Source organism: Anabas testudineus, chromosome 8, assembly GCF_900324465.2.
Source record: "Anabas testudineus chromosome 8, fAnaTes1.2, whole genome shotgun sequence".
In the NCBI taxonomy this organism is placed as follows: Eukaryota; Metazoa; Chordata; class Actinopteri; order Anabantiformes; family Anabantidae; genus Anabas; species Anabas testudineus.
The window spans coordinates 3,068,761-3,092,465 of record NC_046617.1 but is presented as its reverse complement, the minus strand read 5'-3'; the positions used below and the strand labels follow the sequence as shown (position 1 = coordinate 3,092,465).

General features: G+C 39.9%; 1 protein-coding gene across 2 annotated transcripts; it reads left to right on the top strand.

Moving 5' to 3' along the window:
• The first annotated feature begins 13,654 nt into the window (after positions 1-13,654).
• On the top strand, positions 13,655-22,036 carry LOC113153455. 2 transcript variants are annotated; one of them, XM_026347103.1, is made up of 8 exons: positions 13,655-13,793; positions 13,969-14,004; positions 14,090-14,401; positions 15,686-15,982; positions 16,912-17,232; positions 17,613-17,750; positions 17,923-18,191; positions 18,390-22,036. In XM_026347103.1, exons 1-8 carry the CDS (start codon positions 13,745-13,747, stop codon positions 18,645-18,647), a joined length of 1,680 nt encoding a protein of 559 aa, XP_026202888.1. In that variant the 5' UTR covers positions 13,655-13,744; the 3' UTR covers positions 18,648-22,036. The 2 variants fall into 2 exon arrangements, with proteins under 2 accessions (XP_026202888.1, XP_026202880.1); XM_026347095.2 differs by having other exon boundaries at positions 17,923-22,035.
• The last annotated feature ends 1,669 nt before the right edge of the window (positions 22,037-23,705 follow it).

Here is a 23,705-nt window from a genome sequence, read left to right as displayed (position 1 = left end):
TAGCGTCACTTTATGTGGACACCACAGCGCCCAGACAGGCCACGATGAGCCTACCAAGTGCACACAATTATAACACTGTGCACAAAAGAAGATGTAAGCTATGTGCGTACGAACCACAGAACCCTCAGCGACGGCAAGTTAAAGACTTAGAGTTAGCTATACGTGGAAGAATCACAAGCACAGCCACACTGGGCCGCCAGCACCTGTGTGGTGTAGGAGAAAAAGAGCAACTTCAGTCTGAAAGATGATAGGAGATACTAGACAGGACAAGGGTTCATAGATAGGACATGGGTAGGAGAGGAGTTTGGGGTTACAAGGTCATGAGTGAAAAAACAGACTTGTAGTGGGAATTTATGGTATAAACATTCAGCCTATATGCAGAAGAAATGTATGTCTTCCTTATGGTACACATATACTTAGTGCCTTAGGAATGTTATGTGGAGGGGGCCCTGAGAAGTATAAGTATGAGGGTTAGAGAGAGGTAGAGCAGAAGACATACATGATTGTGGTGTTTTGAGGAAAATTTTCTACTACAGTGGCTCCTCCAACAATCAAGCGCATCAAGGTGGACAATCTACACCAGGTGTATATGGCAAGAAGGAGGGGGACGGTCTCCAAACTGCCATATATCATTTCATCAATCATGATAAAAGTGCAGCATAAACTTGCAAAGTGACTTGCATATATTTTTTAAAAACGACTGACTAAAAACTATAGTTTTTACAATGTCAATTCAATGTCAATTCAATGTCAATTCATGCTAAACAATGTTTAGCATGTCAACTTAACAAAATTGTTTTGTTATGAGTATTACACCTTTTTTCTGTTTTTGTTACCAATATTTGTTGTTTTAAAAAAATACATTTAATTATAATCACTTAGTGTTGTTCTAAAAATAACAAACATTCTGTTTAATAGTTTACAAAGGTTCACTGTGATTTAAACAAAAAAATGTTTTGGGGTTTACAGTCTGTAGGTATTTTACATAGTTTTTATGTACATTTCGCTGTCATTTTGTACAGTGTATATATACTGTATATATGTACGTGTCTATTTATCGTAGATTTTGTGTATCATAGTCATATAGCAACCTTTCTTCCACACAGTGTCCAGAAAACAGAAGCTGAATGTGGCCTTGGTGGACATGATAGTTAAAAATGGTTGGCCTTTTTCTATCGTTGAGGATGAAGGGTTCCAAAGTTTCATTAAAATCCTGGACCTATCATACTCCATTCCATGCTGCAAAACTCTAAAGGCAATGGTGAAAGCAAGGTACACTGTAACCAAAGAGAAGGCCTTGGCAGAAATAAGCAGACTTTAGCTGTCAGTTGTTAGACTGCTGACATGTGGACGTGAGTCAACATGGATGCGTACCTTGGTGTCACTTGCCATTATGTGTCAGACAGCCTAGAACTGGCTACTGTACTTTTAGTTGTTCAGTATTTTCCTTTGTCCCACACAGCAGCTGATATTGCAAATGCAATTGCAAATTTGATGACAGAGTGGGGAATCGCTGATAAGGTCTGTGGGATGGTCACTGATGGAGCTCATAATATTGTGGCAAGTGTTACTCACACATTGTCAAAAAATCAGTCAGATTTCTGAGCTGGAAAACATGCACACAAAATAGTGGCAAAATCTCAAGTCCAGGTCAAAAGCAAAGGAAAAGTTGTGCTCTATTCAAGCATGTCCCCAAAAAAGTTTAAAAGGTCAAAACCAGATGGAACAGCACCTATGCCATGCTTCATATGCTTTATGAGCAGAGAGAACCTTGTTGTGTTGGGGTCAAAGGCAATTCCTATAGCCAAAATGCTGAGACATGCAATTTCTGCCAAATGTGCTCAAATGGCTCCATGTGTTGGTGCCACGCTTGCCAACCATTTGAGAAATCATTTGAATAAAAAATTCAGTGGATGTGCCACTGGAGACTGCAACAACATCTGCCAGTGCTGGTGAAGAAAAGTACAACTTGTGGGCTTTCCTGGACAACTATGTAGAGTCTCAGCACTGCACCAGGGGTGCGTCTTCCAGCGCTGCAGTGGAGATCCAGAGGTATGCATGTTGATTTTTTTGTTGAAACAACATTGTTTTATTCAGTCATTAATTGTCTTGCTATCTGTGTCGTAGATATTTGAAAGAACAAATTCTGACAAGAGCAGAGGATCCCCTGAAGTACTGGGTGGCACAAAAGACTTTATATCCCACGCTGTGGAAACATATTTATCAATAAAAACCTGTGAAGACGGCTAACTTGTCTGTTTCTGTAAATAATCATTCCAAATAATCCATACAAGTCCTCAACTGACAAACCATTATCTTTAAAGGGTTTCCTTAAAAAGACCTTATGAATTGAATGAACAAAATACTTGAATGACCACACAGACTTTTCTGAACTTTTATTGATGTCATGGGATTGAAACAGTGCCAGAGCTTCAGTCGTGCCCTTTAGAGGTTGCTATGGCTTCAGTTGTCCACCAGATGTCACCGTCACTGAGGTCTTGAAGCTTTGAATTGTTTTCGACACAATTGTTAGGAAATCCTCAGTGCTTCATTTGCCCACCACTAATATGAGGTCAGGGAACTGAGCACATGGCTGGTAGCAGAGCTAGTTAGCAGAGCTGGTTAGCAGAGCTGGTTAGCAGAACTGATAGCAGGTGGGGAGGCTTGGAAAGACACGAGAATCTGGCAAATGGCAGAGGACTGAGAACTTTCACTGGAAGGGGGAACACAGGTGGAACCAATCTCTAATTAGGAGCTGGGGGAGTGAGGAGTGGAGGAATGGCAGTGGAGTCCAGTGGAAGAGGAAGAGAGGGGGGGGAAAACACAGGTGGGCATGTGTGAGGCAGAAAGGTAACAAGCATTATCTCTGGTCCATACTGACTTATTCTGATAGTAAAACCCATTTAATGCAATAGATCCCTGCTGAGCGGGTTTACCCTCAGTAGCAAGTGTCACTGTAACTAAGAGAAGTGCGGACAGTTAAAGGAGGATATAACCAGCACTGCTGAGGTTTATTGAGACAAACTGTAGCTGGATTACAGCTGGGATTAAGCTGGAGATGCTCAGTGTCAATAAACACTATATGAACTACTCAACAGAATTAAACCGAGCTTCATATCAGAAAGAAAGACAGCCTTTTTATTTGTCATATGTCATACATGTTATAATGAAATATGTCGTCTGCATTTAACCAATCCCCCTGGGGGGAGCAGTGGACAGCCACATACAGTGCCCACGGAGCTAGCGTGGAGTGTCTTGCTCAAGGACGCACCTGGTGATGATTTACCCATTGAGCCACCAGGCTGCTGCACTGTAGTTGCAGGTGAATAACCTGAATAACACATACAGCTGGAGGTGATCCTAGTTGTCCCTGGATGATTCATTGTAGGTCTCAGATCTGAAGCGGTCCTGTGCATTGTGATTACAGGCGTGTCTGTGGTTTAGTCGTTATGCTGCTGACTGTACCTGCTACTTTATGATGGGCAACCAAATGCAGAGGGACTGAGCTCTTCTAAATTGAATCGTTAGTAATAAATACATCTCCTAACATGTCAATATGTCTAGTAACAATGTATTGACAATGTATGAACTTATAAGAATACAGATTTGTTACGGATGAAACGCGGTGTACTGTTCAGGTTACTGTACAACACCTATCTGCCTTTAGCTCTGATTAGCTTGCCGAGGCTCTTCCTGTTTGCGGTGGAGATAAAGATGGCTGAGGCCATCGCAGAGTGAAAGGTCTTAGTAGTGCTCCATGTACTCCGAAAGTCCTTAGTCTCCTCAGCAGCAAAAGTCTGCTCTGGCGTTTCTGATTAATTGCAGCCCTGTTATCTGTGCTGTCCCGTTTGTTGTTAAGGTGAACACCCAGGTATTTGTAAGACTCCAGTATCTCAATGTCCTGTGTGATGATTGTGAATGCCTGTGGAAATCCACCAGCAGCTCTTTGGTTTTCCCCGTGTTGATCTCGAGGTGGTTCTCCTGGCATCATTCCAAGTCTTGGATGATGAATAATTAGTAAAATTAGAAAGATGATGAGATGAGGGGAAACACAGAGGAGAGTCACCTGATCCAGCTCTAACTGTAAGCTTTATTAAAAAGGAAAGTTTTAAGTTTAGTCTCATAAGCAGGGAGAGTGTCTGCCTCCCGAACTGGGAGCTAGTTCCACTTTTGCTTTATAGCTAAAGGCTCTGCATCCCATTCTACATTTGGAAATAGGAACCACAAGTAAACCTGAAGCCTGAGAACGAAGTGCTTGTTAAGATGGAGCTTGAGTAATAAGTGCTTTTTAGTGAGGAGAAGGATTTTAAAGAATTTCCACTGAGAGCTCTGGCATGTAGGACTACATTAGTTAACATTGCTGTTGACGTTTTCATCCCCATTTATAAAATAATTTTTTTGAGTAAAATTCTTCCTGAGCGCATTGTTTTTATTTTACTTGAAAATATTGTTACTAATAAGTTCCTTTCTATTTTTAGGAGGCCCAGCGCACAGGTCAGCAGCAGGGACACAGTCAAAGATTTATCTAAATTAAATAACTTAATTTGTCAAAGCTACAGTAATGTCAGTTGAAATTTAGTAGGCTTTGAATTGGCAAGGACAGGCAAAGGACACATGACCCAGAGAGTACAACTGCATTCTGTGGGAACTAAAACAAACTGTTGGCAAAAGCATATGATGCCAGATGTGTTGTAGGTATGGTTCAATTTCATAATTTTATAATGCATTTTCAAAGTAACATGTACAAGTGGCATTTCAAATCCTTCTGATATATACTCAGGTATCAGCACCTTCAGCAATGGCCCAGAATGAAATGCTGCCTTTCTTCACTAATCCAACACTTGACATTCCACTAGCTGCTGAACATACCCCGGTGGTTGCAGATCAGGTATATCTGTATTTATATAATTAAGAGAATTCATTTAATGTTGGAAATAGAAATGTGATCTAACTACTCTTAATATGAAGAGTTGCTCCTCCTGTGATCACATAACCCACTGGCAGCAGTGCAGAGATAGTCACTCCTAAATATGTTTTACTCATGCAGCATTTACAGTGGTGTGAAAAAAGAGTTTGCCCCGTTACTGATTTCTTGTTTTTTTTGCATGTTTGTCACGCTTTATTGTGTCTGATTATCAAACGAATTTAATTATAAGTCAAAGATAATACAAGTAAACACATCATGAAGTTTTTAAATGAAGTTTTTTATTATTAAGGGTAAAAATAAATCAAAAACTACATTGCCCTGTGTGAAAAAGTGTTTGCTCCCTAAACCTAATAACTGCTTGGGCCACCCTTAGCAGCAACAACTGCAATCAAGCGTTTTCGATACCTTACAGTGAGTCTAATACAGCGCTGTGGAGGAAGTTTGGCCCACTCATCTTTGCAGAATTGTTGTAATTCAGCCACATTGGAGGGTTTTCGAGCATGAACAGACTTTTTAAGGTCACGTCACAGCATCTCAATTGGATTCGGACATTCTCCTTCAGGATATTTTGGTACACAGCAGAATAAATGGTCCCATTTATCACAGCAAGTCGGGGGGGGCGGCGGCAAACACTTTTTCCACACAGGGCAATGTAGTTTTTGATTTATTTTTACCCTTAATAATAAAAACCTTAATTTAAAAACTGAATTATGTGATTACTTGTGTTATCTTTGACTAATAATTGAATTTGTTTGATGATCAGTGTGACAAACATGCAAAAAAATAAATCAGTAAGGGGGAAAACTCTTCACACCATTGTATATTGATTATCATTTCATAATGATGACTTCCTGAAGGTTTTTTGCAGAGAGTGGCAGAACCTAATGATTGAAGCAGAAGTGCATCAGTGCAGGGAGAGGGAGGCAGAGCAGAGAGAAATTGATCCTATTTGGCACGTTGGCCATGGCGTAACTTACATGTTTGTTGCTTAAAGCTGGATAAAAAGTATCAAACTATTATTTTTGCAGAAAGAACATAACCAAATTAAGAAAAAACAGATCTTCAAAAGTGGCAACATATATGTTCTATTCCTGTTCAAAACACTCAAATGTTATAGGACTAATACCACCATCCTCTACCATGCCATCCCCACCGCCTTCCATGCCATTTTGCATAGGCCTCCATGAATGGAGAGCTTTACAAGGACAAGAGTATAATGTGTCCTTGCTGGCTGACAAAGAAAAGATATTTTTTAAAAGTTTCTGTAAATTATTTTCTTACACCCGAAATTATGTTGTACCTCAGAATGTTTGAGTGTTTTACAAAGTGTTTTATTTTTGTGTCTTTTGATAAAGGAGATGAGGAAACTGACATATGAGGCCTCAGAGGAGGAGTGAAAAGGTGTGTGTCAAAACTACTTTTAATTACTTTTTATTTTATAACTACACTTTAGACTATTGAGTCAAGGTGTCAGCAAAATCTCCTGTCTGAGCCAATTCAGGGAATTTGCTCAGCGCTTGAATTTTTTAAAGATATGTGATGCAAAAGTGGACTGAAATGACTAGTGATAGATCTAGTGTTTGTACATGTATCCTTGTAGAAATCGTGGAATATCAGTTTTTAAAAAAATACAGTTTTGGATAAATTAATTCTTAACAGTTAAACATTAGTGTGATGGCTGCACTTGCTTCCACACAACTGAACTGTGCGTAATCCTCTTGCATTGGTTTAGATTTCTATTTATTTTTTATATATAAACTTAAAGTGGTGGTTAAAGTACAGAAAGAAAACAGCCTTAGTTTATTTATTACACTCAGTTTATCTTGTATGGTGAACTGTGTGTTAGTTTCTATCTACTGTGCACATTTAGTTGGGATGGCCCGTTTGAGACAATGGGTTAATAACCCCACATTCCTAGAACAGAGGACCCACTGAGGTACTGGGTCACCCACAAGGTTTTATACCTACACCTTTACAAGCTGCAGATGAACTTTTTGTGCACACCAGCGTCCTCTGTGCCCTGTGAGAGGATTTTCTCCAAGGCTGGCGAAGTCGTCAACCAAAGACAAAACAGGCTGAAACCCAGCACAGTTGAGAGAATCCTGTTCTTGAATAGAAATCTGTGAAATGTATCCCTTGCAGTCATTTTAACTTGGCCCTGTTTCACAAGCGCAGCCCCTCTCACGTTATATGTATTATTCACAATGTAACACAAGCACTTCTCACTTAAACTATCACAAATTGTTTTGTTTTACGCTTTTATTATTTATTATGTGCCCTGCAACTTTGGTTCATTTTTTGGCACGATCAGATGAACCCTGTGGAAGCTTCATGAGGCTTCTGCTGCCATCCCTAACATTTAGTTCTCTTTTAGTACAGTCATGCTTATGTTTGTTTAATAATTCTTACCTGTGTTGATATATATCTTTGACATACCAGTGCTGAGGTTGCCACTGCTAGTTGCTTCTGCTGCTGGACAGTGATCTTTTCAGGCCGGGCCAAAGGATGCTGACCTGAAAACAGAACTGTTTTATACATGAAGAGGCTCATCAGACTGTTCCATTGTCTACTACCTCTGAGGCGGAATCCAGATTGGGACGTTGTGGCCTATGTTAATTTATATGAATATTAGTCCTCTGGATGGAGTTATGCTTAATTAATTGTTTAATTATTTACAATTCAAAGACTGACTGGTATGTTTTGTGTTTTGAAGTTTTATGAGTAGTATTTGTTTTTAGGTCCCCCCGTGTGTCATATATGGTCTGATCAGCCAAATAATTTTTTCCCCTGTGTGTTCATTTCTTCAGGTTAGTTGCTCTTTGTTAGTCGGTCTATTTAGTTTAAGTGAAGTTTGCTTAGTTAACTTTGCCTGAGTTTAGTTCTGGTCAGCAAAGTTGACTTTGGTCACTGTCCTACAAGCAACCAAATGAACATCTGCAGGGACGTGATGATGCAGTGTAGCTTGCAAGTGTTCAAAGGCATCTCCTCAATCCAGAAGCAATACTAGACATACTTTTTCAAGAATTTTGTAGAATTTTTTTTTATTATTTGGGAATGGGAGAGTGAATAAATCCATATATGGCCATGGCAGGAAGTGGGTGGGGAACAGAATAACAGGACAGGGACCAACAACACCAACTGGGCCATGATGTGAAAATGATAGCTCTGTGTGTGCTCCATGAAGGAGTTGGCCCAACATTTCTTCAGCGGAAGGCTTTTGGTTGATGAAGGTGGTTATCACACTTTCAGGTAACAGTTAATAAAAGTGAGAGTCTGAAAGTGACATTAAATATATTAATTTTTTATGGTACATTTAAAGTTGTTTTCTGTGTGCTTTTTAGATACAAGAGGCAAACGGTACTATTGTAGAGGCAGCAGACAGCCTCTGCAAAGCAATCTGCCTTAAATCACTAGGTTCCAGTTTGCCTTAGTCAGGATAATGTTTTTTGATTTCTTCAGTGCATTTAACACCATCCGGCCTGCACTGCTGGGAGAGAAATTAAAAAACATGCAGGCTAACACTCCCCTGACTTCGTGGATCATGGACTAAGAGAAAAACATCAAGTGCTATCAAAAAAACAACTCAGAGTCCTGTCATCTTCAGACGTTCTCTGATGACTCTGCAGTTGTAGGATGTATTAAGGGTGGAGATGTCACAGAGTACTAGAGAGTGGTGGACAGTTTTGTGGACTAGTGTGGACTCAACCATCTTCAACTCAACATCAGTAAAACAGAGGATGGACTTTAAGTAATCTGGGAGTCCTGTCATCCCTCTCCAGGGGGAGGAGGTGGAGGTCGTCTCCAAGTATAAATGTAGTTCTTGAGTGTACTGGACAACAAACTGGACAAAGAACTCAGCAGCATTGTACAAATACAGTTGCATACACAATACAAATACACAAGAAAAAATATGTGAACCCTTTGGGATTACGTGGAGTTTTGCATTAATTTGTCAAAAAATGTGCTCTAACTCACAACAATAGAAAAACACAGTCTGTTGAAAATAATAGTACACAAACATTATATGTTTTCATGTTTTCATTGAACATAACATGTAAACATTCACAGTGCCGGGTCCAAAAAGTATGTGAACCCCTAGCCTAATGACTTCTCCAAGAGCTAATTGGAGCCAGGAGTGAGCATACCTTGAGTCCAATCAGTGTGATGATATTGGATGTGTTGCTGAAAGCTGTCCTGCCCTTTAAAAACACACACCAGTTTTGTGTTTACTGTTGCAGCACTGTTGCTACTCTCCCTAGGCGTGGTCGTACTGTAAAGATGACTGCAAGAGCACAGCGCAGAATGCTGAATGAGGTAAAGAAGAATCCTAGAGTGTCAGCTAAAGACTTACAGAAATCTCTGGCACATGCTAACATTTTTGTTGACACATCTACAATAAGGAAAACATTAAACAAGAATAGTGTACATGGGAGGACATCACGGAGGAAGCCACTGCTGTCCAAAAAAATGTTGCAGCGCTTTTGAAGTTTGCAAAAGAGCACCTGGATGTTCCACAGCACTACTGCCAAAATATTCTGTGGACAGATGAAACCAAAATTGAGTTGTTTGGAAAAAACACACAACACTATGTGTGGAGAAAAAAGGCACTGCACACCAACATCAAACTCATCCCCACTGTAAAACATGGCGGAGGGAGCATCATGGTTTGGGGCTGCTTTGCTGCCTTAGGGCCTGGATGGATTGTTGTCATTCATGGAAAAATTAATTCCAGAGTTTATCAAGACATTTTGCAGGAAAACGTATGACCATCTGTCCGCCAACTGAAGCTCCACAGAGGATGGGTGATGCAACAGGACAATGATCCAAAGCATACAAGTAATTCAACAAAAGAATAGTTTCAACAGAACAAAATACACCTTCTGGAGTGGCCCAGTAAGAGTCCTGACCTCAACCCGATTGAAATGCTGTGGCATGACCTTAAGAGAACCATTCACACCAGACATCCCAAGAATATTGCTACACTGAAACAGTTTTGTGAAGAGGAGTGGTCCAAAATTACTACAGATTGTTGTGCATGTCTGATCTGCAACTACAGGAAACGTTTGGTTGAGGCTATTGCTGCCAAAGAAGGTCAACCAGTTATTAAGTCCACATACTTTTTCCACCCTGCACTGTAAATGTTTACATATTCTGTTCAATAAAAACATGAAAACATATAATTTACATTCACATTTAGTCATTTAGCAGACGCTTTTATCCAAAGCGACTTACAAGTGAGGAACAAGGCAAGCAAACAAAATCTAAGTCAAGAAGAAAAGACATCAAAGCAAAGTGCTGACAAAAAAAGTGTTTCTGTTTCAAGAGATGTGAGAACGAAAGGGTAGGGGTTTTTTTTTGTTTTTTTTGTTTTTTTAAGTGCAAAGGAAGATGCGGAAGAGTTCTGTTTTCAGCAGTTTTTTAAAGATTGCTAGTGAGGTGGCTGAGCATGCAGAGATAGGCAGCTCATTCCACCTTCGTGGGATCACTGAGCTGAACAGTTTTCCTTGGTGTCGACTGTGTGGTGCTGGTACCACCAGACGGTGTTCCCTGGTTGAGCTCATTGGACGGGAGGGGATGTAGACCTGAACGATTGAACTGAGATAAGATGGAGCTGCGGAGTTAACCACTCTGTAGGCAAGAGACAGAGCTTTGAACCTGATCCTTGCAGCCACAGGAAGCCAGTGCAAAGATCTGAAGAGCGGTGTGACATGAGACCTTTTAGGTTGATTAAAAATGAGGCGTGCTGCTGCATTTTGGATCATCTGGAGGGGTTTGGTCGTGGATGCCGGTAAACCCATCAGTAGTGCATTGCAGTAATCCAGGCGAGATAAGATCAACGCCTGGACAATGAGTTGGGTCGTGTACTCCGTCAGATAGGGTCTGATCTTTCTGATATTGACGAGGGCATATCTACACGACCTAAAGACCGTGGCGATGTTCCGTGAAGGTCAGCTGGTCATCAATGATGACCCCCAGGTTTCTGGCTGACTTAGTAGGGACAGTCACTGCAGATCCAATGTTAATGCTGATGTTGTGTTGAGTTGAAGGTCTGGCAGGGAAGACTAGAAGTTCAGTTTTGGAAATGTTGAGTTGAAGGTGTCTTTTTCTCATCCAGGCAGAGATGTCAGAGAGACAGGCAGAGATGCGAGATGAGACAGTTGAGTCATCTGGCGGAAAAGACAGGAAGAGCTGTGTGTCATCTGCATAGCAGTGATAAGAAAAGCCATGAAAATGGATTATAGAGCCTAGAGAAGAAGTAAAGATTGAAAAAAGAAGAGGACCAAGGACTGAGCCCTGATCTGATGGTTCACAGTGTCAAAGGCTGCAGATAGATCTAATAGAATAAGGACAGAAGAGTTACCTGCAGCTTTAGCCACCCGTAGGGATTCCACAACAGTCCGAAGTGCCGTTTCTGTGGAGTGACCACTCTTGAAGCCAGACTGATTGACATCAAGGAGATTGTTCCAGGAAAGAAAGTCAGAGGGTTGATTGAAGGCTGCACGTTCCAGAGTCTTGGCCAGGAATGAAAGAAGAGAGACCGGTCTGTAGTTCTCCACAAGGGAGGGATCCAGAGAAGGATTCTTCAACAGTGGAGTAATCTGGGCCTGCTTGAATGAGGTGGGAAAGGTGCCTGTTGTGAAAGAGGTGTTGATGATCTGTGTAATGGCTGGTATTAGTGTTGGTGCGATAGCTTGAAGCTATAAGCTATAATGTTTGTGTACTATTATTTTCAACAGACTGTGTTTTTGTATTGCTGTGCTCTGCAGCTCTTTGTTCCCCACCAGATTGTGCCACTACTTTGATGAAGCCACTTTCCATCACTCTGATTCACAGAATTATATTCAGTGTGAGTGTTGTATGTATGTAATATCTCTAATATGTGATCTACATAAGAAATTTAACTACTACAATGGGACAGACCTGAGGTCACAGTCACCTTGACCTTTGACCTGTGATAACCAAAATCTATGGACAGTCAGATCAGTGTGCAGAACATTTTCTTTTTTTTAAGCAGATTTGAAGTGTTTGTGTGGTATCACGTGAAGATGTTTCTGCTATTAATCTGAAACTAGTCTACATTGGGAAGCAAAATAATAAACACCTGTTATGTTTAAAACACCAACCTTTCAAAGCGTGTCTGCTAAATGAAGCTTTATTATGGTAAATGAATATTTAAGCAGTGGCACAAAACCTGCCCTGGATCTGTAACAAGAAAGAGCTCTGAGTGGTCCACAAAGTCTTTAATTTGGTGCCAGGAAAACTGACAAGAGAATGTCTAAAAATAGTTAGAGGAAATATTTTATATCACGCACCCTGTGCTGACGTGTAACCTGTAATAATTGAAAGAAAGTTCCTGGGTATTTATGTGGAAAAACTCTGCACAGACATGAGCTGAAATCACATTCACAGTTGTTGTTACCAAATTAGTTGGATTGCTGAAATTGTTTGTGGGAGAAACCGGGGCACCCGGTAGAAACCCACACATGGGAGGAAGATGTTAGTTCCAAGACGCCATAAGGCAGGATTGTCCACACATGAAGAGTTGTTCATGTGGAGACAAAGAGTCTGAAATGCCTGGACAGCCAGTTCTTCTTCTTCTTGGACTTTTTGTCCAGCATTTCCTTCACCTTCTGCTCCAGGTCGTCCATCCTTGAGCCCATGTCCCTCTCCTTCTCTGTCCACTGCTGCTGCTTGTCCTTGAGGGTTTGTTGGAGTCCTTCGATGACTGTCTGGAGAGAGGCCCTCTCCTCCTGCCAGCGTTTGAGATTCACCTGCAGCTGCTCCTCTGCTTTCTCCAGGGCAGCTGTGACCTCGGTGTTGACATTTTTCAGGTGTTCCACCTGAACCTTTAAGGAGCCCTGTGGATTCTCTGTGTCCTTCTGAGCCTCCTCTTTGAGTTTCAGCAGCTCTCCATTCAGCTGACCTACTTTCCACTGGGCCTCTTCCACATCGACGGTCTTCTTGCAAAGCTCAAACTCCATCCTCTCGCTTGATAGCTCGTATTTTTTTTGGAGGGCTTCTTCAATGGTGAGTTTTGCTTTTAGCTGTTGCACTTCAAAGAGCAGAGCCTCTTTGTCCTTCTTGATTTTGGCAGACTCCTCACTCAGCTGTCATTATTAGACTGTACAAGCTCATTATTGGATTTTTTATTATTTATGGCTGTTGTGTGAATCACTGTGTTATTGAATATGTAGTTTTATGAACAGTGTGACATGTATTTATTAAAGTTTGTTTAGACCTGTTCCCATCACATAGCAACATGTAGTCGCCACAAACAGTTTTCTCTTTGTCTCAAAAGACGTACTCAGATCTAGAGTATGTGAGGATATATTTGGATTGTAGGACTCAACCTAGCATGCTTTTGGGGTTGTGGTCATAATTCAAACTGGGTTATCTGTGGTTTCACTCAGGCATGTGTTTCAAAAGAAGATGGCACCAAACACTATATTTACACAACATGTGCTGTCTATGTTTACTCTTCTGTTTATGTCCCCATAAAAAACAACCTGTGTTGAACATGATGTTGCAGAAATACAGTTTTGCTTTAAGGTTTTTGCAGTAACCCATTTGTTCCTGTACTGTTCATATACTGTATGTTATGCATATATATATATATACACCTGCATGTACCCTGAATATAAGTTAAGCAGGGTATTGCATCATTTCTTCATACCACTCTAGTGAAGCGCATTATTTCACAACACGCCAGAAAAGAGGAAGCACTTGATGAAAAGAAACACTGCGTGTGGTGTTTCTGCTTTTACTCAGGTCTTCTTTCCTGTGCTCGGCCACTGATGCAGCCTTTCTGTCACAGTCATGGGGAGCGTACAACAGAAAAACTTTTTTCTGTTTTATTTGACTGGTGGTAATATGCAAACAACATTTATTTGTTTTCACATTCTGTGTATATTTGTATTTTTCTTTTCATTGACTGTTCAGCGTAAAGCTTTTGCTCCGTTTCGTTGAATCAGGAATCTAAACCAACCGCTTTTTATTTAGTCCACAGTTTATTGAGACATGCATTTCTTTCTTTCCTGCAGTCGTCTTTCTGTTTACCTCATCTTCGCCTGCTAGAGGTCAGTCATATATCCTAAGTGATTCTTACAACATGCGTAGCAGTAAATACTATCTCAGAAATATTGTCTTTTATGCTTTTTTTAGGGGTTAACATCACATTAGCTGGGTCTGGATCTACTCAGTGCTCTGGAAGAGTAGAAATCTATCACAACAACACCTGGGGAACAGTCTGTGATGATAAGTGGGACTTAAATGATGCTCAGGTGGTTTGCAGAGAGTTGAACTGTAGTGCAGCACTGAATGTAACTAAGGATCACTTTGGTTCAGGAACTGGACAAATCTGGCTTGATGATGTGGACTGTTCAGGAAGTGAAAGTTCTCTAACTAAGTGTCAGCACAGTGGATTTGGTAAACACAACTGTAACCATTCAAAGGACGCTGGTGTGATCTGTTCAGGTGAGAAATGTTTTTGATCACATTTCTTTTATTTATAGTAGGGAGCAAGTTAAACAGCAGTAATGATGCTCCAAACAGTATTGAGAGGCTGACTTGTGTCAGGAGTATATCAGGACTTAAGGGCACACAAATTGAAGCAGCGTGTAACAATTCAAAACATTTACCTATCAACCTAATTTGCAAAATGACAAGGAGGTAGGCAGCATGTTCAGTCTGGCCAGGTTAGCAGTTAGCCTGGACATACTGTTGAAAAATACACCTGTTTAGTATAGATAAGCTTCTTCACAAGTACTTCATATTGCGCGTCAGGTCACTTCGCTCTCCTTCTTTATTTTTACTTTGATCTTCAGTGGCTATTGCAGGAATAATTGGACCAAGCTTGGGAACCCCTGTAAAAACGTGGCCTCAATATTATGAAGAGGTTTAAACCACCAATACTCTTTCTAGAGTCATCCAAAATGTTTTAAACAACACTAAATTTAATCAACAAATGTCGCTAGACAGTGCCCAACACAGCCTTAGTTGCTTAGTGACTGCAGATGGAACAGGTAAGCTGCTGCCTTCAGATGGCTGCAAAAGAGTCACCAAAGTTTACAGTACACGTGTGCAGACCTGCTTATATAAGAAAGGTGAATGTAATCAACGTGATTGCTAGTGCAGGAAAGAGAGGCAGACAAACCCGGAAGTGGTTGTTCCTTCACAATAAAATTGGAAGTGACAGGGAAAACACTTAACCCAGGTTTTGGCCTCACTGCACTGGCAGCATGTCCATCTTAAAGTTTATTTTATTCCATTTTATTTGTTTTTAAATATTTAAACAGCCATACACTACCTCTTTGAGCTGCTATATGTGCATCTCCCCTACCGGTCGCTCAGGTCATCTGACCAGCATGCAACAACATATGCCCTAACTTGTGAAATACACTTCCTTTGCAAGTTATCCATGTCTCTTCATTTTCTATTTTCAAATGAAAGCTGAAAACTTCTCCCTGGCCTTTGATGAAGTGAGAGTTGGTGATTGTATTATTTTAGTCCTAATGCTTTTATACTTCTAATTATATATTTATATTGATTTTAGGCATTATTTTATTCTTAAGCACTTTGCTCAGACTTTGCTCTTTAATAAAGTGTTTCATAAATAAAGTTGGCTTGGCTAGTAAAAGTATTTGATCAGTTTTTGTCCCATACAGTATGTATGTAACACAGACACTGTGTAGATAGTAAAAAAATGTAATGTCAGGTGTTAACTGTATATTTGACATGCACTTGTGTTACCTTTTTCAGGAGGCCTTCCAACACCAAACATATCCATCAGTTCTGCTGGTGAGATTAACTGGGGTCATGACGTCACAATCACTTGTTTTATTAAAACTGAAATCCACCAGCTTTTAAGAGGAAGTTTCACTCTAATAAAGAACTCAAGCATGTTCAGAGGGAACAAAAGCACCAGTCCTGCTGTCTTCACCATCTCTAAAGTGGACTTTAAAAATGAAGGATCGTACCAGTGTTGCTATCAGAGAAGCGCTTTAGATCGAGACTACAGTTCCCCGCCAAGTCACACAGTCAAGTTCAGTGTTACTGGTAAGAAAAAAGAATATGGATTGATGAACGAATACAGAAAATAGAAGAAGTATAGTGTGTCTGTCTGAAACAAAATGTTTAATACAATATAATAATAAAGTAATGGTAGTATTACCAGAAACTAGAAGGATTTTTTTATTAAGCATTTTAACAATAAAGTAGAAATGTCAACAGGGGACCTCTGTTTAGAAGGACAAAAGCACCCAAACTTGGAACAGATGGACCCATTTGTTCAAACTGAAATGACTGGTGCAACACCGGTGCAATACAGAAAGCACGTTATCACACGGCACAATAAGATCAACTGATCAGATTGTTTGGTCGTAAATGTGTAGTAGAGCTCAGGTGAGCAGAATGTCTGAACCCCAGGCATTATCATAACCCAGTGCCAATGTACAATGACATATGCATTTGAACAACAAAGCTGAAGCCATATGGCATTACCACAAATGGTTTTATTGACAGGTTCAGTCAGATGTAAATGTGATGCTTGCGCAGAAAAAGAAACATGTTTGTTGTTCAGGAATGGATGTGGTGAAAAAGCAACTCACCTGGATTTAACCAAATTTTAAATAATCATGTATGTTTTCATCACTGTCTGACTGCCGTCTGTAGTCTGTATCTTTTTTACAGGGCTTATTAATATATCTGTTCTTGAACTTTCTCTCTGATGCACTTTTCTGTACTTGTTTCTTCCCCTTGCTCTTTTTTATCTTTTTCTCGTTTCTTTTCTTACTTTTAATTAACTTCTTAGCTCACATCAACTCATGTGTTTCAAATCTAGCTTCACCACATATCTTCTACTGTGTAATCTGTCGAAATGAGACTTTTTTCCTTTTTTTTTTCTTTTTTGTTTTACATTGTTTTAATACGTTCCAAATCAAACTTATTAACTGCAGACATTTCTAACTGTCTGTTTCTTTACACAGTGCAACTGCAGCAGCCCAGCATCTCCGTGACATCTCCCTATGGAGGACTGGTTCTGAGTCCTGAGGCTGCAGAGGTCACCAGGGGTTCCAGCTTTGTCATCACCTGCTCCATTAACTCCAGCTATCCTGTTGGCTATTTCTATCTCAACTTCTCTGGCTCCAACATCACCAACAAGTCAGCAGTCAACCACTCAGCTTCCTTTAACTTTCCTGCTGCTGAGTATGAACACCAGGGCAACTACAGCTGTGTGTATGAAGTCACATGGTCTACACGTAACTACACTTCTACACCAACAGCACTAATTAGACTCATTGTTAAAGGTAAAGTTTGTTAATGCACAGCATCTTAATGATTTATATTATTAACTATGACAGCTTTAAGAAACAGGTTAGCAGGGAAGAAGGATATGACTGGAATTTAGGAATAACCGTGGCTTGGCCTATTGGGCAGACATAAACCTGAATTGAACTGAATAATAGTGGTATATCTTTTCTCCAGTGTTTCAAACTCTCTTCATGTAATATATCTTTATCGTAGCTACAGGCATTGTTAACATTAGCTACAGGGAGTTGTTATGACAAATGATTATAGGATAAGGTTAGGTTAAAGTGGTAAATGCTGTAACTGACTTGTTGAGTTGTTATTTCATCACCTTATTAACACCAGCTGATGTCTTAACAATTGTTGTTTTTCCTCCTAGTGCCTGTGTTGGTAGTGGTCTCCTCAGTAGCTGCTGTGATCCTGCTACTACTGCTGCTGCTGCTCTTTTTGGTGGCCTGTCTGGTCCGCAGGAGAAGACGAGAAGCCAAGAAGCGTTCAAGCCCCATCTTAAGCCAAAGTATGTGCTCATCAGGACACACAAACACAAATTTTGCTTCATTTTAATATGCTGTTTGTTTTTTGTATTTAAAGTACACATGTTAGAGTTTGAGACTGTGTACGGAGTCGTGTGAATTTTTGAGGTCGGAGTTCACATTTATACCAGTCTTGATCTGATGTTTGTATTTCAGTGACTTTCAACAGTTATAGAGAAGAAGATGATGATGATGAAGACGACAGCAGAGACTATGTAAACATGGATCCATCAGATAACAACATAAAACAGAGAGAGGAAGCAGGAAGACTGGAGAAACAAGACAGTGATGATCATGATTATGAGGAGGAGGAGGAGGATGAAGACAATTATATAGAAGCTATGAAGGTCTGTCTGACTGTCCAAAACAACATAGAGAAAGGAGCTAAAGAAGAAGAAGAAGATGGTGATGGTGATGATGATGACGATGACGATGACGACGACGACAGCAGAGACTATGTAAACATGGAGCCATTAGATAACAACATGAAACAGAGAGAGGAAGCAGGAAGACTGGAGGAACAAGACAGTGATGATCATGATTATGAGGAGGATTTTCTGACTGTCCAAAACAACAGAGAGAAAGGAGCTAAAGAAGAAGAAGAAGATGGTGATGGTGATGATGATGACGATGACGATGACGATGACGACGACGACAGCAGAGACTATGTAAACATGGAGCCATTAGATAACAACATGAAACAGAGAGAGGAAGCAGGAAGACTGGAGGAACAAGACAGTGATGATCATGATTATGAGGAGGATTTTCTGACTGTCCAAAACAACAGAGAGAAAGGAGCTGAAGAAAAAGAAGAAGAGGAAGAAGAAACCAGCGATGAAGAAGATGACTACATAAATGTATCTAAGCCATTTAACTGCTGACTTGCTGCCAACATTTTACTGATAATTATTAATGATTATGAAGAAATGTAAAACTGGACACAGTATGTACAGCTAGAGCCTTTCTTCACTGGGAAGACCTGGACTGCAATTTTTGTGAAACCTCTCAAGATTATTATCTTTATGTTATCTCAGCCTGTGCAGTAGACCCCCGCTGGCTGTGGATGGTGAAAATGACTGTCTCTGTAGCTGTAATTCAGTTGTTAAGATTCATATTTTTCACATAGCTCATTTTGGTTAAACACTCGTTATAATTCATTCCGGTAAACAACAGTAACGTTATGGTGATCTGCCACTTTGGCTAACTCTAATGAGTAATTTAAGTTATTGTTGAACCTAGAAGCTGCCTCAATCAGCCCCAGCAGAGGCAGTTATAGACTCAGCTCAGGTCACGCAGTTAATACGCTGCTATAGTGAAGGTGTGCTGTCTGTAATGAGGAATGCTGGAGCTCATCCCAGTTGTCACGGGATGAAAAATAGGGCACAGTCTGGACAGGTTAATGTAGATTATGCAGATACGTGGACTTTAACTATGTCTAAGGATCAGGCTGATGAATCTGTATGATCCAAACAGTAAGTTCAGTCATGTTAGGTATTAGTTAATACACTGCACTGTCACTGCAGTTAGACAACAATAGATATATTAGGGAGAGAACAAAGACATTATTCCTAATACAATGATTATTCAAACATGAGCCATAGCCAGTGCAAGAATGTCCTGAAGAAGAAAGAAACCACTGATGCTCTGGTTTTACAGTTAGATCTCAGGTATCCTGTTTCTTGTGATGCACACACATTCAAAGCTCATTATTACACAGTTAGGTTCCACGTCTCTCGTTTTGATAACAGTCTTCTGTAAGGAAATTTGTTTCCATTTCCACCAAACATTTGTAAATTGGAAAACCTATGGCTTATATCTTCCCCCTTTTAATTATTTAAAATGTAAATAATTTAATTTAAAACCCTTTGTTCTAAAGACTTTTGCAACAGTGACTTATTGATGAGTTTTACTGACACTGTCACATAACAGTTGAGAAGTAGCAAGTGGCTCTAACAGTGTTCAAACACGGAGTGTGGGTTGTGCAAACTTCTCTTAAGTTGGTTTTGTGTTCCATGTTTCTAAAGTAACTGTACATACCAGCAGCAAACCACAATGCAACACTGCATCAGTTTCTATGCCAGCCCTCTTTACCCTGAATACTTCCTTTTTCATCTAGATGTTGAAACTAACATCTCTGGCATTTTTTACTGGCAGCATATATCTGATACGAAACTCGTTATTAATGTAACAATTCTATTAATATAACAATCTCACTATGAAGCCAAATAAACATAAAAAAATCCCCATATTATTTGACATTACATGCAGCACATCATAATACAGTAGTAATAGTACTGAATAGTATTTAATAGTAATAGTATTTTAGATTTTTTTTGCAAAATCTAAGAGTGGTTCATCCAAATTCAACACAAAGTGCTACTTGAATATAACTATGACTACTGTTGAATGAATCCATCCTGCCTTCCACATGTTGCAGCTTTCAAGTGACAGAGCCACTGAGCCACCCCCATAAACCTCTGCAGATGGTATGCGCCTAATATTTCCAGAGAACTCCTCAGAATGGAATCCCAGAAGTTATGTGGGTTATTTATAAGATTTTGAGCAGATTAGTTTTTGCACGCTTGGTGTTGTAGATTTAACAGTCAAAACAGGGGGAGTAGTGTTAGGGTGCTTTCACACCATAATCCGTTTGCTTTGGTCCGAATGAGTTGATGAGTTTGTAAACTTGTAGCAATTTGTCCTTGGCGTTTAGAGAATTGGGTGTGCTTTGTGATTAATTGCATTATGATTTTGAGAGTTTTGAGAGTTTTTTGGTCATACTGGTTTAACATTGAGAAATGTTTAATTTCCCCATTTTAGTAGAGAAGGACATATGACTTGAAAACCTAGAGTTGGGTTGAGCTGTGAAGAGCTCACATGCAAATGTCTCATGAGTGTGGTGTATGTAATGGTCAAATACCAGCTACAAACTAACACCTACTGTATTAGTAGTAGGGCTGTAAATGTTAAAGTTAAAAAAAATATTCTGACATCGTTACATGCAGAAAATTATAGCTGATGTATCACAAGACTGCGAGCTGTGAACATAAAGTTGTATGTAGTAGTTTTTTATTTAGTTTAGAGTAGATGATTAGTATTTTTTATTTCAGCAAAATCCAAATATCACCTTATTCTCAGAACATACAGTGGAGGAAACGGGTAGGTTGAAAGTTGGTGGGAAGTAAATAATTTATAGAAGTATGACGTCGTAGACCGTTGACAAAGTGCTAAACCCTGAACCACAAACCTGTCACTGTGTCTGTCAGCTTTTCTTTTGCTGCACTGGACATATCCTTGAAATTATTGACAAAAGCGATTTGCCTTCTGCTTTAAACATAAGCATAAAAATGTAAATTTACATTTTATCATAATTATTTACTCTATTCATTAACAGCCATTTTGTTATGTTCAGTAAATTGTAAATAGTTTGTTTATAGAACTGTTCTAGTGACATATGACATTTTCTACCAGAAAACTGTCACACACTAATGGCAGAACTGGTATGGTAGGCCTGACCCAAAGGTGGCAACTTGGGATTCAGTGTCCTGCCCAGGAACACTTCAACATACATCAGGAGGAGCAGCTAATCATATCAACGGCCCCACAATTGGTGAACAACTGCTCTAACTTCTGAACCTCAGCTGAAACAGAAACAGAAATGATTCGTTCACGACTCACTCAACTGTGAGTCTGTACTCAGGTCCTCGTTCTTTTGTCACGTGACAGCCAGGCCGCTCAGGCTCTGTGGCAGCAGCACTACAGTCCGTTCACGAGTCGTTCATACGGATCATTACGGATCATTACGGATTGTTCTTTCGTTCCTTTGTCAAGTGACAGCTGAAGCTCAGCTACGGAGCTGTGGACTGAGAAACAAGGAAATGAATGATGTCTGATATCTGACGGTCATTTATTGTCAGCTGACGCCTGACAGACATTATTTATTCATGGAATCATAATTAATTAGTGGTCTTTGATTCTTTTAGATGTGTGTAGTGATTTTGTGTAAATAATGTAAATTATGTTTGTACATAAATACTTTCGAAAATGATAAACATGTTAATTGTGCTATTCTCTTCCATAAAATAATGAAATGTAACATTATTAATAACAACAATGTCATTGTTCTTCGTTCATCGTTCATCATTCTTCGTTCATCGTATGTAAAGGCTGCAGCAGCAGTTCACTCGTTCGCGGTTCGGTCTCTCGTTCATTTGTCACGTGACAGCTACAAAGTCACTGCTGCGCTGTTAAACAACAATATCAGGCAGGATGCAGGAACACAAGTCACTTTATTGTGGTGTGTATTTGCTTTCCTAGGTTTTCTCATGGTTTGAATTGCTTGTGGCATTTTGTGTACTATTATTTGTCAGCTGAACAAACCATGTTGTCTTCACTATATAGAGTCTGAGAACCACGGCCATTTTTATATCGCCCACTAGAGGGTTACACCGCAACCCGCTGTAAAATGAACGAAATGATTCATTCACTTTAGAGTTCGAGACTCACGGATCTGAGTCAGTTCAAAGACTCGTTTTTCCCACCTCTACTCACAATGACACAGCAACTTCCATCAAACATGTACAGTGCAAACTCTCGAATATAGTGGTAATTATAATGATGGCGCACTTCTTACCTCAACACTGCTCAGTAATTGCCACCCAACAAGTACCAAGTTCAAACTTGTGGGACAGGCACTTAATAAATGAAACAGTCATTTAAAAACTGCATTCTGTATTTAGATTGTTTATGTTTGTGTAATATTAACTAATTAGTAATTTGTTTGATAATCAACATCATTTACATGTCACATGCAAAATAATTAAAAAATCAAATACAACAAATACTTTTTCACAGAACTGTAGTAAAAAGTGAAATATGTCCCAACAAAAGAGTAAAAGTAGGTATCCATGAGTTTGCTGTGGATACAAACTGCTGTGCTGCATGTGGGGCAAGGAGTACTCTGTAAAGTGAAATAATGTCACTGCTCCCAAGACTAATAAACAAACATATGCCCTGTCATATTAGTGTCATATCAATGTAACAGAACCAAAACTAATCTTATTGAGTGGATCTGGTATCAGCCAAAGCCAAACCACAATAAATAGAGTATACAATGCCTACACTTGTACTGATTAAGTGTAGTTGGTTTAAAACCCGGGGCTCATTTGTTTGCAGTGAGGCCCCTCTGGTGTTCTTATTCAAAACTGGCAAAGACAGACCAGCTAAGTGTCAGGCACTGCTTTACTTTCCAGCCACGAGTTTCATGGATTGTATCTCGCCTGGTGGTAATGACCTGACCTTTGTCCCCTGGTCCCTGCCTCTGCCCTTGCCCATTTAAAAAGATTGTGAGTTTGTTTTATTTTGTGCACCAGACCTCTGCTCTTCCCTCCTCTAATTGTGACTTCCTGGGTGTCACATTCCTCTAACAGTGTGGACACTGTGTTGATGCTGTGTTGGTGAACTGCTTAATACCGACATCTGCTGGATTTAAAAAATCATTGCAGTTAAATTGTGAAGAGGAAGAAGCTTTTATTTGTTACATTGCACAATGACATTTGTCCTCTGCATTTAACCCTTCTCCCTAGGGGGAGCAGTAGGCGGGGAGCTAGGGTGGAGTATCTTGCTCAAGGACACATCTGGTGAGACAAGGGTTTTTTTTTTTTTTTTTTTTTTTGGAACCCTCTGCATCCCAGGCTGATGCTAGCCATCGAGCCATCATGCCAGTGTGGAGATAGTCCGGACTATGTTCATTCATTTGGACACGTAGACACCAACTGAGTTTTGAATGGTCCTGTTTACAACAGGAGAAAAGTGTATGAATTCAATTTAATTCAAATATAGGCATATGACTCTAACTATTGTAGTAATCAAGTGGAAATCAACAACAAGGCATCTGTGATTTCCCAAAAAAATGTACATTTCTCAGCAGACAGAGAGGA